Here is a 19,268-nt window from a genome sequence, read left to right on the forward strand (position 1 = left end):
AAAGATATTTTACTATTTCAGCATATTAAATATTTATTTTAAATTAACTAAATTAATTTCGTTCCACTTTGGTCACCTGTAAATTCCTACCTCCTAGCCAGCACAAGTTTCAATTCAATCAAGCAAATCTAATACATTCTGTCTGTTTTATTTTTTAACCGGACTTGGCATAATGTGTTATTATTATTTTATTGTACAGTTATTCATCAGTAACTGCTTTATCCTGGTCAGGGTCACCATGAATCCAGAGTCTATCCCGGGAACGCTGGGCACGCCAGCATATACTCTTGCTCATGAAATATCTAATGAACACCCATCGTCCTACAAGAACAAAATGATGTTGTTTAGATGGCTGAAATAAACCTTTCATTACAGGCTCTGACTCTGTCAGGTTTGCTAGTGCCTAGCTACAATCGTGTACGAAGACGCTACGAGTGACGCTACAAATTACGATTCAATGACATGAATGAACTCCAAGTGAGGTGGGAAAATGGTCACTACATGGATGTTTCCACCCAAGAAATATACATGCATTATTTGAATTTTTATATCACTGCTATGCAGACAAGTTGATTTGTTAAACATACATTAGCAAGTGTCAGTTTGGACATGCCAAAGAGTTTGAGTATGCGGTTAATCAGTCTATTAAACCTGCTCATGAATCAGCCTGTCATCAACAGCCACTATATGTTTATAGTCTTTCTACCCCGAATGCAGTAAAGAGTCTCAAACATGGTGAAAGACGTTCTCATTAGGAAACTCATTATGCAAGATTAAATGGTGGGTGACTGGGCGTTGTGGAATTTAAGGCGGTTTAGTTGTTCTAATGGTTTGGCGATTGTGTGAATGGCATGACCCCAGGGGAGCTGTTTGAGGTGATAATAATTGGTTTCATGTGTGGAGCATGAATAAACACATATGTGCAGGATGAATAATGTTTTTTCAGGAAAATTCCACCCTGCAATTTGTTTTACTAAATTATTTACAGTAAGTTGTTATGGGTCCCTGGAGGACTAGTGGTGAGGCCTTGGTGCTGCCATCACTGATTCCCAGGCACTGCAATGGACAGTGCACTCCCAGAGCCGGTCCCAAACCAGGATAAAATTGTGGAGAGGTGCATCAGAAAGGGCATCTGGCATTAAAAAACTGTTCCAAATCAAATATCCGGACCAATGATCCACTGTGGCGACACCTAACGTGAGCAGCCGAAAAAAAAGAACAACAACGTTTACAGTTAGTTGTTGTCTTGATGGTATTAACTCACATTTTCCATAGATTTCTAATGGTGTTATTTCCTAGCTGGAGTTCCTAATAATAATAGATACTGTTGGTAAGTAGAGGTTGCTAAATATGTTAAATGTGTTAGCTTACACAGTGCAAGCACACAACAGAGCAGGCATAGTTTCCTCACTATGGTAATTGTTTATTGCAGAGGGCCATGCTTGTATTTACAGGCGTGTTTCAACAACGAGTATGTTGTAATACTTTTTTTCTTTTACTTTTGTATGAACTCATCTTATGGTTGATGGATGAGCTACTTGTGGTTGTACAAACATTTTCCCCACCGAAAACCTGCTTTTGTTCAAGTTGGGATCTTGGAAAAAGACATATAGTCTAACTGGAGTTTTTGGAGCTGATGTAATGTCCATACTAATGAAGGTGTTCGCTAATGTGTCTGGCTTCACTCAGACACTACAGACCACCTTGGAAGAGCTACTTTATAAAATCTCGGACGAGCTACTTTAAAAAAAGCGACTCATCAGTTCTCTTCAACAGTTTTTAAACCATGTTCCTTTGGGCTCGGGACATTCATTTAAGCCATTTAAGCCATGTTTATTATTTTATCATCAGGTTGTGATCTTCAGGAACAGAAAAGGAACACTTGGGGCGTAGATGCAATGAAAAGGAAAATAAGCATTGTTTTTTTGTAAAGCTGAGTACGTTTATTCAGCAGTTATTTAGGAATAGTGGATTTGTTAGAAAATATATTTGGCACAAGCTGTTTTTTTTTAAATAAATAAGTCAATATCTCCCTTTCGAGTAAAGTATCTAAATAAATATGCACACCACTGTCCAATAAATATCGATTATTCACATCAAAGATGCACTGCATCAACATTTCTGCTGTTGGTATGAAAAAGATCCAACGCTGCCAAATCTGTAAATTGGTAACATGGGGAGACGCTATCTGTACACACATAGTACTGCCTCTTTCAGGTCATCTTTACACAGAGGTACACAGATTGATATGAAACAAAATACAGTCCTACACTTTATGCTAAGAAACAGTCCATTCCCACAGTAATGGACTGAATTAACACAAAAAAAACAAAGTATCACCCTCTGAAAAAGCACTTGAAACCATTGTTTTTGAGACATACAGTATTTGAAAGAAAAATAAAATATGAATATATTAACATACATGGTATTATCTATGAGTTGCAATATGATAAACGTGAATTGAAATCCTGTTACATTACATTCCCCATGAAGTAGAGTTTACATCTTATGCCTCTGAACTGTAGCAGTTCCTTTAATGATTAGTTTGGGAGAATCCATAATATTTGCAATATCTCATTTGCGAATTTATAAATATATTTATAAAAATATGAATCTGATTAGCTCATGGTAAAAAGCCTCCACTGATGATCTTTAAATCATCACTTTAAAAGAAGTGTAAGGTACAGTTAATTTCTTTTCCATCAGTTGACACCTTCAGACTTTTTCAGTGTGGCTTTTTTGTTGTGTTGTAGGTAAATCTGCCTGTCTCTGGTGTGACTACGAGGCTGCATGTTCCTTCAGCTGCTATTGCCTTGTGTTCACAGTAAGTCCATTAGATTTTATGACAGGCTGTGTTTAGAGCTTGATAGCTCTGTATATAATTCAGGCACAATCTGTCTGTGCTTAATTACCTCCTGTATATAATTTAACAAACCTTCCAGCAACCTGCAGGGGGAAAAAAAATCGTACAGAGAGAAACTCTAAAAGTAGATGTGGAGGTTACCTAACTGTTCTGTTTGGTTATTTATGGCTGCTTTGACTTAAAGAGAATTAGTTGTTAATGCTGTGTACAGTGGGCTAAAAATGTGACCCAATCCAACAGGCACAAGTCTCACTTAACCCCTCGGATGTACTAGAGCATAATCTTTAAGAATCATGAGCAGATTAAACCTTTAAGGTATAAGTGAACCACACACTTTCAGGTAACAACAGTCCATAAAAAGCAGCACATTTGATTGATAGTTGAATATGTCAGAATCAATAAGACAGATAATACAAACAACTTATTTTTATAACATTAACAGAAGTGTCTCAGACATCACAGTGTTCATGACCTACTACATGAAAGTCAGACACGTCTTTTTAAAAAAAAGACATCCAATTCTGTATTTGGATTGGGGATGACATGAACTTAAGAGAAGTTGGACTCTTGACAAGAGCAAATGAAATGAGGGTGTAAGTTGCTGGGTTTTCACTTCAAGTAACAGTGCATGCTGTTCTTTACAGTATTTGACCTGAGAAGACTGTATTTTTAAATGTTTGTATCAATGAATAGTTGACAACAAGCAGATTGGTGTGATGCATATTTCTGTAACCAAATACAAATGAGGTAGCTGTGGATAACTTCATAGTTGAATATACAGATAGAATTTGTTACCAAAAAAAATACTTTTCTATACTGCTTCAGTCCATATGGGAATTGCTTATTCTGGATTTTCACTGTTGCAGTTGCCACTCGGTAACAGTTTCATGTCTTCAGGAAAAAGGCCAGTGTTGTGTCTTAGCACTGAAGGTTGCTACTTCACATGCCATCAAATCATTAAAGCATCTTTTTTCTTTCAAACTCAAAACTGCATTAGACTCTGCAGAAACCCTTAAAAGCATAATCACAAAACTTCCTACCTTCTGCACTGCCAGAGGGTCAAACACAACCTTCTAGCCTGTGGCTTGGATTATGAAATGCATGGATTCAGCATGGATTCTCCAAGTGAGTTCAGCTTCCACTTCCACCTATTTGATTCTAGCCTCTTTCTGAAGCCCCCATCCATACACACACCTAATCGCTTAGATAATCCCATGACTGTGGTGGCCTCATTTGCTACAATCATCTCAGAAAAAACCCTGCAGTGTCACACACAGCCGCACTTTCTGGCTGACACGTCCTGAATGGTGAAGAACTTTGCCTTATTGTCAAAGAATGACATGTTCTCGTATTTGGTGGGCCGGCAGCAGCGGCTGTAGGGCGCCCTCTCTGTCTTAGCCGTGCCCCCATTAGTGGTTATGTCTTTCTCGGGTGCCTTGCTCAGGATCACGTTTTTCAGCACCATGTCATAGTTGCTGAGGCGTCTATTGCACTTCCCTCTGCAGTAACGGAAGCGCACTGTCTCATCGCTTTCGTAGCCCAGGCCCAGCTCGCTCACTGTTAGCACCACCTGGTGCAATGAGCATGCCTCTGCGCTTTTCGCCCGCTTGGTCCTTCTCCCAACTTTCCTGTCCACAAGTGACCTGATGACCCTCTGCAGCTCACCCTCAGTGAAGCTCTGAAACAGGTAGGAAACTGAAAAAGAGCAAAAACAAGAACATTTGAAAAGAAATAAACATCTGTAGATTGGCACTATAAAATAAAGAAATGGGAAGGCACACATGTCTGTACTCTAGATGGCAGAGCAGTGCTGACATGCTTTTGGCCTGAATTCAACACCTTGGGAAAAATGTAAAGAGGGATTATATCTCCCCTTAAAATACTCTTTCACAATGGCCTCTTGATTGATATCTTTTGCTTTTTAACACTGAAGCTTGTTCAGCAACATGAAGCCTTAGGGAACAGGTAAGTGTATACTTTTTGGTTCACCGACATTAAAATAATTTAAAACCAAATGAAAGCACATTAACACACCAAGAGAGTTTCAGTGAACTCTTTAAGAGCTGATTTTTCACTCACTATCTAAATGTGTGGATTTTGAGTAGATGACTTCTTGGAATTAAAACCATAATACTCTCACTGATGTTGACATCTCACCATCAGTTTATAATTGGCCTGATTCTGAAAGACTGCGCTCTTTTATCCCCCTAAAATCTGGCTCAGGCCCTCGGGACCTGACACATGAGGTGTGATGTGAGAGAGATGTGTAAATGAAACAGCATGAACCACTGAGCGGTACACTAATCCCCCCATCAGTTTATTTATAGACCAGCTAATCCACAGGAGAATAGTGTGTGTTTATCTTACACTCAGATAGGAGGGAACCAATGTCCTCAGATGCTCTGGCCACCCGCCGACGACTGGTCACCATGGGTGAAGATGATGATGTTGATAATGGTGGTGATGGTGCTATTGTTGAAGGATGTACAGACATAGCTGAGGCCCAGGGGATGATGGACCCAGCAGATATCATTGTTATGATGAGCAGGAGAGAGAGAGCAGCACTAAGTAGTGTAAAGGCAAAAATGGCCTTTTTCCATAACTTCATCTTAGAACGGCGTGGAGCATTGAAACTCTACAAGACAAAGAAAAGAAGATCAGATATTAGGCATCATTATGTAAAGCCAACGCCAACACAATACTGAACTGTTTCCCTTCAGGGGATATCAGGTAACTCCATTCAGATGCTAGGAATTAACGTTTGAACCTATAGGTGAACTGGTGTTTATTTAAGAGCCTTCTTCTTCCTCTCAATATTTTTTCAGTGCCACTTTTGATGAAAAAAGACTGTCAGTATGCCATGAAAGGAATCGTTTTTGCCTTTTGCACTAATAGATAAGCACTAACAGGTTTCATGCTCATTATAATTTTTGGGAAATGAGTCAGTCTTTTTCCCATTAGGAATTTTTCTCTTATGTCCCATTTGTGTCTCGCTTTTCATCACTACTGTACCCTTCTCTATTTGCTCAAGATGAATGCAAAGAGAGTTTTCTTTTTTTCTCTTTTGATGCCATAGGTCATACTATACTCTTTATGTGCTCCTTTTCTCAGTTTTGAAGAGGGCGTAGAACATCCGCCAGGGTGGGGACCCCACATCAGTATTTACAAGCATGTCCAAACATTCAGCCTCAGTATTTGTGAAAGTGAGAACCTAGTGCAGTCCCTCTCTGTCTTATGAAACTGTTGATTCAGTGAATGGGAGCAGATTTGGCCTGACAAACATAGTTATTCCTGTTGACATGACTGTGCGTGTGTGTGTGTGTGTGTGTGTGTAAGAGAGAGAGAGAGAGAGAGAGAGAGAGAATTATGAGCAGCATAACAAAAGACATTTCAGCTACGTATTTACTGTGCTAGCATGACTGTGCTTCCTGTACTTTTATTTCATAATCTGACATATGTTCATATGATCATATACATCATCATCACCAATCCCTTTCAAGGTACCTGTGTAATATTGCAGTCATATTACCCCCTACAAATAGTGGTCTTACACCCAGTGTATGCAATCTACTGCCTTCCATGATTGACATGAGGAAAACATTTCCCCAGATCGAGAAGTGGAAGATGTGTAGCGGCTAAGAACAAATCCAGACAGGCCGCACAGTAGTGTTTTGGCACACTTGCTGTGTGGTGGTCTCTGTAGGCTGTGAAGTATGAGCCGTTTAGCCTTGGCTGATACAGATCTAGAAATGGGTATTCCATATAGCGATATAGAGATATAGTTTTTAACAAATACTTTAACAGCAGAAGGAAGAAGGAAGACTCACAAGACCACCCTTACTGTACATGCATTTCTCTTTAAAAGTAAACCCAATGTTAGTTCTGTAATAGACAAGACACTATGTATGTGACAACAAAACCGATTTATACTTTAGTGGTAAGAAACAAGGAAGATCAACACTCTGTCCTGTAGTGGCACCGAGGTGATGTAATAAACTATACGTGGCTGTCTGAACAGCTGAATCCTGTGCTGTCTTCAAACACAGACTGAGAACTCTTCAGTGCGCACAGGCTACATTGTGCACAGCCTCACCACAACTGGACTGCTGAAACTGGACTGCTGAAACTGGACTGTTGAAACATTGGCTGGTTTTTTTCCAATTTCAACTGTGATGTAAACATTAACTGAAGCACTTGCCCTGTATTTGCCTGAGTGTATGCATTGTGCTGCTGCCAAATGATTGGCTGATTAGATCGTTGGACGGATGTAATACAGGTGTTCCTATTAAAGTGGCCAATGAGTGTATCATCACTGTTTCCTATTAGCTTGTTGGCCAGTCTGCAGAGAGCCAATCACTTTTGCAAGCCACTCTGGATAAAATCATCTGGATAAAGGCAGCCTTAGGTTTGGATGTCTCACTTTCTAAAATATCATCTGAAACCTGAAAAATAATATCTGGTATTACTTTACCACACGAAATAAATCACATTATTTATTCTCCTTAGTCTCTGTCACATACAACATTTGGTGTGAGACATCACTAAGGGTTGCTCTGAAAGATCTTCAGACACTTATCTCCATTTATGAGAAACATGCTCCAATTTTGGATCCATTTTTATCTCCTGTTCTGTGTGTTTTGGATTTGGTACGACCGCAATAAGCTACACCACTGAATCTTGTCCATTCTGAGGATGAAAAATGCAATACTATTTTGGCAGGATTTTAATCTCTGTTTCTCACAAATGAAGACAAATTATTATTTCATAATTATTTATTCGTACAGCCAAGCACTTAAGTATTTCTTTACCCAAATCCCCATTAAGCCAGATTGCGTAATGTCTTAACTTAAAAATGATGGTATGTCAATAAATCTGTCCGAAAATGGAGCGTATTAGCCGATGTACTATCATTAACATTGAAATCCAATAATCATATTCTACTCTTTTATTTTGTCACTTGATTGCAGGATGAATAATCAAATTCTAAGCTTGATTGATTGCCTGTTGATCTGCATTGCTACCACCACCACCACCACCTTTAACCACTTTTTTTGCAATTAATGCATTAGGGTTGGAACATTATGGGCACCTGGTGTTAATAGGTGTTTATGTACTCACAATTAGCATTGTAATTAACTGGTCTATGTAAACAAACTATGAGGATAGCAGTAAGAGTATGACGTATAGCCTAGAAGCTGAAGTTAGGACAAAGTAAAATTGGCTATAAATGAATACGAAGCCTTGCTTCATCACTAAGTCATCTGTTTGCATTGATGCTGCCAAGAGACAGAAGCTATTGATACGCACATCCATCTTGTAAGTGCTTCTCTATCTAATGTTTAACAACCCACAGCCATAATGACGTGATTTAGTATAGTGATTATAGGATAGTTCTGTTAATAAAAAAGTCACAAACTTCTAAAAGTCACATCAAAAATACATACTACAAGACAGTAGCTCATGTACATGTATCCTTAGGGGTACTCAGAGTTACTACAAAGCACACTTCACAGATAAGAAAAATTATAACTTAAAAAAGAAAATAGCACTAATAGTTTTTCAGAAACTGAAAAATTTAATGCAGTTAGAATTACTAATATGATTTAAACTGATTTAATAAGCAACTACTCAAGAATTACTGAGCACCAGAATATAATCACGTATGAGATGTGTTGTGACAACAGCATAATACAAGCACAAGTGGTTACTAAAAAAAACAAATCACGTGCCTTCTACAAATGATAATACAAAACCGTAACTAAAAGTTAAAAATACTGATGGTTTAAAAACAAGTATGTAGGAATTCATTCACTCATCTTCAGTAACCACTTTGTCCTGGATCACGGTCAAGGTTGCGCTGAATCCAGAGCCTATCCTGAGAGCAGTAGGTGTGAGGTGAGAATACTGGATGCGATGCCAGACACACATTTGCACATTCATTCACAGGATAATTTAGTGTCATCAGTCCACCTAGCAGCATGTTTTTCGTAGGTAGGAACCCAGCGGAAACCCACATTGGAAGAACATGCATAGGTACAGTAGCCATAAAAATTGAAAACCACCATCATAAAGGACGTCTTACACTTTACAGAACCATTTGTGACTAAATTCTCCACTAGTGGTTCTTTATTTTCCCTTTTCCACTGACATAGTGTTGGAAAAAGCTTTGGTTCAGTCACGGTTCAGTCAGTTTAAGAGCCAAATGATTGCATTATCATATGTAGGAATTCACTAAAGCACGGCATGACAATAATAACAAACACATTTAACAAGTTGTATTTCTGGTGTGCAAAATCCTTGAGCATTTATGTATACACAGCACATACACTCGCTGGTCACTGCAATAGAACATCTGTACGCTTGCTCTTTCATGCAATTATCCAATCACTCAATCATGTGGCAGCAAGAGACAAGGAAGATCAACACTCTTTCCTGCAGTGGGACTGAGGTGATGTAATGAACTTTCCGTTCCTGTCTGAACAGCTGAGTCTTGTGCTGTCTTCAAACACAGACTGAAGACTCTTCAGTGTGCACATGGATTAACACTAATCATGCACATTCACATTAAACATCAGAATGGAGAAGAATGTGATCTTAATGACTCTGGTTGTTGGTGCCAGACAGGCTTGGCTATTTCAGAAACTGCTGATCTCCTGGGATTTTCCCACACAACAGTCTCTAGAGTTTATACAAAATGGTGCGAAAAACAAAAAACATCCAGAGAATGGCAGTTCTGCAGGAAGAAATGCCTTGTTGATGAGCGATATCAGAGGAGAATGGCCAGACTGGTTCGAGCTGACAGGAAACTCTTTACAATAGTTGTGAGCAGAAAAGCATTTCAGAATGCACAACACATTAAACCTTGAGGCGGATCGGATACAACTGCAGAAAAACACATCAGATTCCGCACCTGTCAGATGAAAATTGCTATTTGACTCATAATTGCCTGGTGAAAGGATATCTAGGATGTGCTTGATATGTGTGTACATATAATACAGGGAGGGTAAATCACACAAACGTGTTCATCAGTCGGATGAAAAATTGAAAAAAGCATTTTCCATTAGAAATGTGTTCCAATTTCAAATTCTCCATGTCCAGCCACATCAGTTTGATGGCTAATTATTTGCCTCTTTGGACCTGAATACGTGCTCATGGTGATCTGAATGTGAAAGCAAAATCAGCATAATGTCTGTCATTAAGCACCTTTCGTGTTAGTATCGTGTTAGAATGTGGTGCAGGCTGTCAGTTTCATCACTGCAGCTGGCTGTAATTGGTGTTACAGCTGACCTCATGAGGCTACAAATACACACTGTGGGTTTGAATAGATTTGTTTTACCCAGTTTTGCTCCAACCATCACAACAGGCTGTAAGCTACAGTCACAGCTCTGAAAAAAAAATCAGACTTTAGTCAGAGAATTTGTTTATGATGGTCACGGTATTTAGCTATTTATTATTTTGACGATAAGATGCTGCAAATACGATGCATACTGGTCCACACATGGGCTCTAGATGAAGGCTCTCATGTTGACACACTTATTGAGTATACTGAATCATAAAAATTCTGCATTTTTCCAAGAACACTTTCCAGTGTGATAGCCTGCTTGACTTCTTTCTATTTATTTCTTCCTTCCTTTGAAAGAAAGAATTTGCATTAATCACATTAAACAATAAATTAAAGTGAACTGTAACTACACTATAAAGCAAACATAAGTGCTTATGAAAATAAAAAGAATTACTGTAAGGCTATTATTATTACTGCGATGGCAGTGGAGTGAACTTTGACAGCCATTCAGCCATGTACCATGTTGATTTTACCTTCACAGTGCATATGTAAAAAAAAAAAAAAAAAATGCTTTGTATGGAGTACATTGTGATTATTCAGCACTCAGTGCAAACTTTCACTCAGCATAATTATCATTCACTGTCAACAATGTTAACATTTGTGGGTGAATTATTCCTGGATCTCAGAGCTGCAGGAGCACAGCCTTATTGTCTTCACAGTGGCTTTGTAAAAGAGCACAATCTGATCAACAGACGCAGATTTTCTTTTTTTTTTACTTTTTAAAGGAATCAAAACACAGTCCACGCAAAACACATGGATGGCATATTTTACTCAGTTGGGTCCAGCAGACCAAATGCTGTGGCTGTGTGGAATATTCCAGGTTTTGATTCATGGGCCTATGAAAGGAACCCTGCAGGATCAAACAGAGTTGACACATGACACAGGACTTCAACTGGACATGTGCAGTGCTCCAATTCAAAGTGGAGTTCAATTCAAAGATCTTCATGTGTGTGTACATACTGTATAGATTTTGTACTAGAATAAAGGTTTGAGCACTCTGTTTCAGGGAACTAAGCTACCTCCTATACAAACCTCTGCAATACCGATATCACAGAAGCCTGCAATATGCAAATGACCAATATAATAAACCTGAATATTCTACTGTAAACAAAAAACATACAGTAGCTACTAACACGGGAGGGTGAAGATGAACACGTGCTTCCTACAAGGCATGTGAAGCCAGCCAACTGCATCTTTTCAGGCTGCTTCTCATGCAACGTCCCAGCGCAGCATAAACTACTTGGAGCTCACAGATACCCACGATTGTCTAGTGTCTCTGTGATTGACAGGACAGAGAGAGTAATCCATCCCTCCCACCTAGTGAGCACGGCCAACATTGCTCCCTTGGCTTCTGGCCATGGATGGCTCTGGCATCATTGGGATTCAAATTCGCAATCCCTTGATGATACGGCAAACACTTTTCTGTTGCACCACCCAGGAGCCTATTGCATCATCTATAATGTCATGACAGCAACCATTTAAATATTTGTCTTGTGCCAAACTTTACATAATCATTTTGTGGTCAAGAAAAGCTTGAGTAAAATATTTACTTACACACCTCAACCACCAACATACCACCTGAAGAGTTAAGAATTTTCAGGAATGTATCTCAAAAGAGTAAATTCCAAACCTAACCCAATAATTAACAGATATCTGATGAACAGATGAGCATGTTTTTTTTTTTCTTCACTTTTACAAAGAACTTTAAAAAAGTGGGTCATGGTTCACTGTTGGCTTTCTCCTGTCCTTTCAGAGAGTGTGGAGAAGCAGTACGGGAATGGAAGAGGAGTGTTCTGCAAAAATCAGGACAGGATTAGCACTAATGCTGTCTGCTTTATCTACAGTCACATGGGCAAACACCTGGGATCAGCGCTCTCTCTCTCTCTCTGGGAAGCAGCCGGTGACGCTAATCTGGCAGCTTCCTCATTTGACACCACACGCGGCGCACCCACATATGCTAACCATCTCAGTGCACCTTTCCCTTGTAAAAAAAAAAAAAAAAGTTAATGTACTACAACTTGAAATCTCACACCACGTTGCTTGAGTATCTTAACGTCTCAGTGTCTCATTTCCCAGAAGCTTTGAATTATGTCTTGCTTATGTTACGAACTCATTGAGATTCCTATGTGCTTTGAGTAAAAGCTTTTTAAAAAGTTATTTCCCCTTAGTAATTCTTGACCTGCTCCCTCAGGCAATGTTGAGACAGATGGCTGGACTACTCAAATCAGATTTGTTTTTTCCTGTCTGTTTTAACATAATCACATTTGTGTATTTTTTCAGGTTAGCAGCCTGTGAAAGTTTTGCTGAAAAGAACTGGAACAGATATCACAGGGCTGGCGTGTACAAGCTGCATTTGATTGCCGAATTAATCCGTATACAAAAAGGGTCCAGTTCTGAATGAAAAAGATATGTTAAGTGCGATTGTTTTAGGGGTTTGAAGCTAAAGAAATAGGTCCATTATGTGCTGGATTTGTGAAAACCTATCACATTTCACAGCACATATGTTACAATGGGCTGAAGGGGAAAAACATATCAGATTTACATACAGGCTATACATATAATGACAATCTGATTCCTCTGTACAGGTCCTCAGGTCTACAATGGTGACAAACTTGATTCTGCTGCATAATTTGATTCTTGTCCGTTTGCCTGGTATGATAGGAAGAGTGAATACACTGTATTGTCATAGCCAGTGTTGCCTAATTCATGTATGCCACAGAGCGAATCTTGTTTTTCAGTGCAGTCATGACAGGATAATCTGAGCTCACTTGAACCCTGCTGCTGCAGCCCAAATCTCACAAAGCCAAGCCTTGTTGACTGTCACAGAGCTAAACTGTGGCATACATTATATACTCTAATACTTACTAGCCATGGAAGATCATGTTAAATAATGCATCATCCCATTACGTCCCCTAGCCATTGCAGACTGACAGTCTGGCCAGCCGTCAACTGGGCTAGTGCACTAATAAACTCTGTCCACAAGGTGGCAAAATCAAACACTGCGTGTGTTTATTATTAATTAATTAATTTGGTTTTTTCGTTGCTGAAAGATAAAGAAAAATCCAAATGCAATGTCAGTGGACTCAAGCCTAATCTCTGTACTTAACAATTGTTAGTCTGATTATGCCATGCAGGGATCTGGATATCTGATGATCTGGCTGATCATGTGTTAGGTTACTTGGCCACTGGTTGAGCCAGCAAAGCAATGCATACTTACCTGACATTACTGGCTAAATCTCTTGTTATATCTAATGTAATATTTACTCCGTTATTTTGCAGGTCACTAAATTAAGCACAGCTTTATTTCTTCTTTGTTACATGTATGAAAATTAGGTCACCTCATTTCTATTGTAACGTGATGCTGTTATCTACAAATCCATGTCTGGAGAAAAACAAGTGCTATTCTATCTGTGGTTAAAGGACTCGAACTAAAGTCTCCATATAAGCAAAAATCTTTTCTAACTGTATCAGCAAATAAGCACCACATTACTACACTACATTTTCACTTTGTACCACAATGTGCCTCATGAGAATACGTTCACGAAGGCCCACTGTAACCGTGCTGAAGGCTGACAATAAAATGTCACAGCTTTCTCTCATCTAACATCTATAAAGTTAAAAAGCAGCTTCAAGGCTTTATATTTTAGAGATGGGAAATCTGGCACTGGTAAGGTTGAGGCCTTTATCAAAAGGCAAGAACAGAAATGATGGAGGTTTTTTATTTCTAAATAAAGTGAAATTTAATTAAAATATCATCTCATAAGTACTAGTCTGTTTATCAGGGCTAATGCATAATAAATGCTGGAGTCTCTATGACTGGATCAGATTATACTAATGTAAGTGTGTTAACTGAGTTAACACCTGGCTTGTCTGACCAGTACTTTACATTTAATAAACAGGTACAGATGTTCCATGTAGTCTGGCTGTCATTCAGCAAGAATATTTGCACTGCAGCATTTTACATTTTCACTGTATGCAATGCAGTCTGTGTATACTTGCAAAGTCATAAGGTTAGGTATCTAGTGCAGGCAGTATGATTTGTGGATCCATGGAGGTTACTAGAAGAGGAATTTGATATTTTTACATGGCTGCCTTCTCAGGATTTTTCGGCACCCGGGACCTTTGAAGACCCAAGCAAGTTCCTGACCCCTTTCTTTCACTTCCATTTATGTCTGTTCACTTGTTAAAATGTGCCCTGTGTAAGAAACCAAGAAACAGCTAACACAAAAAAGGCTGGGTGCACAAAGGAGAGATGTGTGTGTGTAAAACTTTTCTATTGTTTTTGAATCATTATTGTAATATTGGCTTCCTTTAAATGTTATTAATATTCTCGATATACAAATGTAGCCATAAATGATATCTTCGTTTAGGTTTATTCATTCATTCATCTTCAGTAACCATTCAGTATCCTGGTCAGAGCCTATCCCATGAACACCGGGCATGAGGCGGGAGAATTCAACCTAGATGCACCTACATGCATGTTCTTGTTAGATTTATTTTTGGATCAATATTATACTTCTGTTGCAATTTTTTTAAGGGTGACTTTTAAATGGGGTCATTTAGGAGCTGCATTTTAAAATTGATGCTGAATTCTGAACAGATATTACAATATTTGTCTTAAGGCCTTTATAGTGTTTGTATGCTTTTCTGAGGAATCTTGACAAGATCTGAAGAGTTCACACTCCTACAAAAAACATCCAAACTTAATGTTTTGTTATATGTGATGGCAGGTTAAAAGCCTAGTTGATGAAGGCTTGGCTGGAGCTAAATGCAGTTCCTCTGAGCATGTCAGAGCAGGGAAGGCAGAGAAAACAAACCTCAAACGCATCAATCTAAACCATGTAGGCATCAAAACAGAATGCCAAAGCACAAGGTAGAGTCATGCCCCTCATGGATTGGGCTGATTTGGAGGTTTCACCACCTTCTAGAGTTGAAGGATGAACTAAAGCACCGAAGTGCAGAGTGACAGGTTTTATAGTGTGATTGAAGGAAAGACCTTCATTCATCCCTCTGACTAAACCAGACTGATTCCAGGTTACAGGAGATAGTAAAGGATAAATATTAACCTCTTGTACCGCTACCTTTCCTACAATGTACCACATCTCGCCAGTAAAATTACCACTGTAGCACAGTATAGTTTGACTGCACATTAGCAGAGGAAGCAGTCCGAGTCAGAACATGAGTAACTGACTTCTACTGGTTCAAAGATGAGACCTAACAAATAATTTCACCCTTTCTTGATCTATACAAATAAAAGCCATTAAAAACACAGGTAGACAAATGTAATTACTTCATGATCCCAACTTGCATTCAAATACACCCTACCTTTTTAAGTGGCATACCATGAATCGCATGCCATATAGTGCAAAGTTCAGAGTGGATGACTCACAGGAAGTTAACAATAACTGTGGATCCTCTACAGGGATTTAACTCTGGGAATATTTTGTAGAAACCAGCAAACATACATTTCCTGTCTAAGGTAATCTAACACTCTCAGACCTCAGGTTACCTACGGTTAACTCAGTAAAGTTTTATGCTCAATAAAATCTTCCCAAAGCATCCTCAAGCAACAATTGGCAGACAAATCTTAATGTATACAGAAACACAGCCGTCTTTGGCTAGTAATGTGCATGCTCTGGCACTTTGGAGCCTCCTGGAGCTTGAGCTATCTGTGGTGTTTACCGCCCAGACTATAAGGAGCAGCTTATGTTAAGAGAAGAAGATGTGTCCTTACCGAGTGCCCCGCTAAGTCGGACTTATCAGGGTGGCGTTGTGTTGGGTTGACCTCAGGGAAGAGGTTGGGAGGGGAAATCCCTCATTTTGTTCCGTAAGCCAGGATTGGGGACCATAGATCATGCTTCCCCTGCGCCTTTTACCTCCATGTATTCTGGAAGGAAGGAAGGAACCCCCTGACTAAGCTGGGCTCGTCTGGGCTGGTTTGGGTTGGGTTGGGAAGGGTTGGGTTGTCAGGATGCAGTATAAATGGTAGACACAGTTTACTACTGAAGCTTCCTTGTCATGGTAACGCCGTTTCCAGACTTTTCTTGAGTGCTTACATCATTCATATGAGTCAGGATACCCTGGAGGAAATCTAGGATCTTCCACATCCTTCAGCATAGGCACATCCAGGGCTAGCGGAGTGAAATTTTCTAATCTTTTTCAGCATGTAAATTGTCTGTTTTAAAGCAGTAGAGCGTGTATGAATCCGGGCGTCCTGGGTATCTCTTAGGCAGGTAAATGATGATTCCTCGCTTTTATGGGTTTGGACTTAAAAAGGAATCTGAGGCAGGAATTCACCACACAGAAAGCAAAAGGCAGATCATTCATCTGAAACAGCAGATAATGAATAGAGTGAACAGTCAAGAAAGAATTCAGAAAAATGCCAGTTTATTTTAAAACATTTTAAATTAATTGTTGTAGATTTGTCTGAGTAAAGACTACATAAAAACACATTTACTACCCAAATTATGAAATTGTTTTTAGCTTTAATCTCAGGTTGTCTACAGTATATATATATATATATATATATATATATATATATATATATATATACATGGAGACTTTGAAACAGATAACAAACTTCACGTGCAACAACATTATCCATGTGACAAGAAGCCCAATAAAAAAGAAGCACATTTCTTTTCTAGCGTCACTTACCTCAGTGAGTAAGAAGAGCTTTGCATGCCCTCACTGCATCTCCTTTGGTGTGGTGGATACATTCACAGGATAGGCTGTAAGCCTCTGTAAATATCTGAGTGTATTGGAGTGTAAAGATTAGACTGTGTGAATATGTGTGCTCCTCCTGGTAGCACTCCTTCTCTCCTCCCTGTGTCCAAGGCTCCACCTCAGACAGACCAGAGATCACACACTAGCTCAGATTACTGTTGTCTTACTAATCGCTTGCGGCAGTGCCCTGGCATTCCCCCCTCGGGTCAAGCAGTACATGCTGTCCGGAGGCTTCTTGTACCTTATCACTACTGTATGTTTCAATCTCACAAATACAATAGCAGGCCAGGTTTTGGTGATTAGGTGCCAACTTTCAACCTGACACAATGGCGGTGATGGAAGCTGCACTGTAACCTGCCAGCACGGATAAGCCAAGGGCACTGGCATTGTGCTTTAGACTGGATGGACCTCGTAGATTGCTCATCTATTGCGCAAGGCACGAGCGCCACAGCACGCATGGCCTTCAGCTGTGTTGGCTAATAAGGAAAGTCTTCAATCACGTTGGAGAATGATTCCCTCTGGAAGCCATTCCAAAGTAAAACATCTCACAAGCTGAGGACATAAACCAGAGGAGATGTTTGCCAGCGAGAAAGAGAAAGGGGGACCGAAAGGAACTGAGAGAGAGACATAGACACGACTCTTTTGAAAGAGGCCAGCTTTTTCTTCTGTGTGAATATTGGGTGTGTAAAAAGCAGCAAATGGCGAACAGATGGAGGGCTTATGGGCAGCCCTCCAGCACTCTAATCTTCAAAATAAATAAATACCTGAGTGTAGCGTGAAACATCCGAGCATGCCATGTGCGCAGCACTCAATGCTCTTACAACGAATACGGCATGACATGGGTCAGTGCAAGAAATTAATAACATGTCTCTAGTTCCTGTCAGTTTCATTAAGCACCCTTTTCATGTGTGACAGAGCATTTGCTACTGCTTTGCATTCTAATGTCAATCCCTAATAGCAGTAAAGTAGTTGAGATTCGGTTATGGAATATTTCATGTTCAGTTAAATATTTTGTCTTAAACTAGAAATCAGCAGAGGAAATAAAAAGATTAGGTCAGATTAAAATAATCAAATTTGTATCATTGCATTTATTTGACTTGTACTATGTCTGGAGTTTCATTTACCGTGAATCAATAGTGGAACAGTGACAAAATTGCATTGCTTTCTTCCTCTTATTGTTTGTCTTTCATGCTCTTTTTACACTCTTTTACAATCCAGATGCTTTTATTTTTTAGCCATACTCTTTACTCCATACTGGCCTCCATTTTTCTATCATTAGTGCATTTGTTTATTGTTACCCCATTAAATATAATAAAATTAAAGTTAATATGTCTGCCTAATTATACAAAAAAAAATCATGGAGCCAGATTTTGAAGGCACCACTTACTACAGTTATTCTTACTTTACCATCTTTGTCACAAATTTGAATGATGGAAACCAGCCATTTGTTTAATTGACATACAGCTGAAATGTATAAAATGGAAAGTGGTAAATATTTTTGGCAATCTGAACTGCCTCTTAAAATGATTTCAGTTGTTTTGTGGATTTGATAATCATGTTTAGCATTTAGCAAGAAATAAACTCAAGCTCAAGTTGACATAAAATATAAACTAAAGAAACAGACAAAAGAGGTGAAGGCGCCATTTAAGCTCATAGAAGCAAACCATTGTACTGTATACGTAGAGAAAGTGTTATAAGAAATTGGGAGTCCATCAAAAGATGATGAAGTCAGACATACTGATAACTGGTTTATACCTCGAGATTTCCTCAAGCTTTCTTAAAATTTCAAAGAGCCGAGAACCCACTAAGACAGCGGAAAACTGAAACATTATACATAAACATTATGTATAAGAGTTCCACAAGAGGTTCTCCCTGTGTCCCCGTTTCCCTCCTCTGGCTTCTCCGGTTTCCTCCCACTGTCCAAAAGAGTGCCAGTACATGGACTAGTGTCTCTAAGTTGCCACTAGATGTGAATGTGTGTGTGTGTAAGGTGTTCTGCGGACTGGTGTCTCATCCGGAGTGTTCCGGGATTGGCTCTGGATACACCACAACCCTTAACCGAATAAATTCATAACTGAAGATGATAATTCCTTAAAATACAGTTAAAGAAAATGCAATCAGAAACAAATACAATCAAAACAGTTTTAAAAATTAGATGTTAGAGAATCTGGTTTCATTATATTTATCTTGCAAATATATGAACTTTTATGACATTTCTCTAAATGATGGAATATATAGCTACTTCAAATGCTTTTGTTATCCAGCACAATGACTCAGCAATAATTAAATAATAAGTAAACAAATAATTCAACTCCAGAACTAAAGAAAGCAAAACAA

At 39.0% G+C, this 19,268-nt stretch overlaps 1 protein-coding gene across 1 annotated transcript; it reads right to left on the minus strand.

The window, feature by feature from the left end:
* Positions 1-1,020: 1,020 nt before the first annotated feature.
* Positions 1,021-16,971, minus strand: LOC113533556 (uncharacterized). Its single transcript, XM_026925768.3, has 4 exons — positions 16,863-16,971; positions 15,940-16,532; positions 5,231-5,498; positions 1,021-4,558 (listed from the first exon to the last, which is right to left on the minus strand). Exons 3-4 carry the CDS (start codon positions 5,469-5,471, stop codon positions 4,131-4,133), a joined length of 669 nt encoding a protein of 222 aa, XP_026781569.1. The 5' UTR covers positions 5,472-5,498; positions 15,940-16,532; positions 16,863-16,971; the 3' UTR covers positions 1,021-4,130.
* Positions 16,972-19,268: the final 2,297 nt, after the last annotated feature.

The sequence above is a fragment of the Pangasianodon hypophthalmus genome, chromosome 21 (genome assembly GCF_027358585.1).
Source record: "Pangasianodon hypophthalmus isolate fPanHyp1 chromosome 21, fPanHyp1.pri, whole genome shotgun sequence".
NCBI lineage: Eukaryota > Metazoa > Chordata > Actinopteri > Siluriformes > Pangasiidae > Pangasianodon > Pangasianodon hypophthalmus.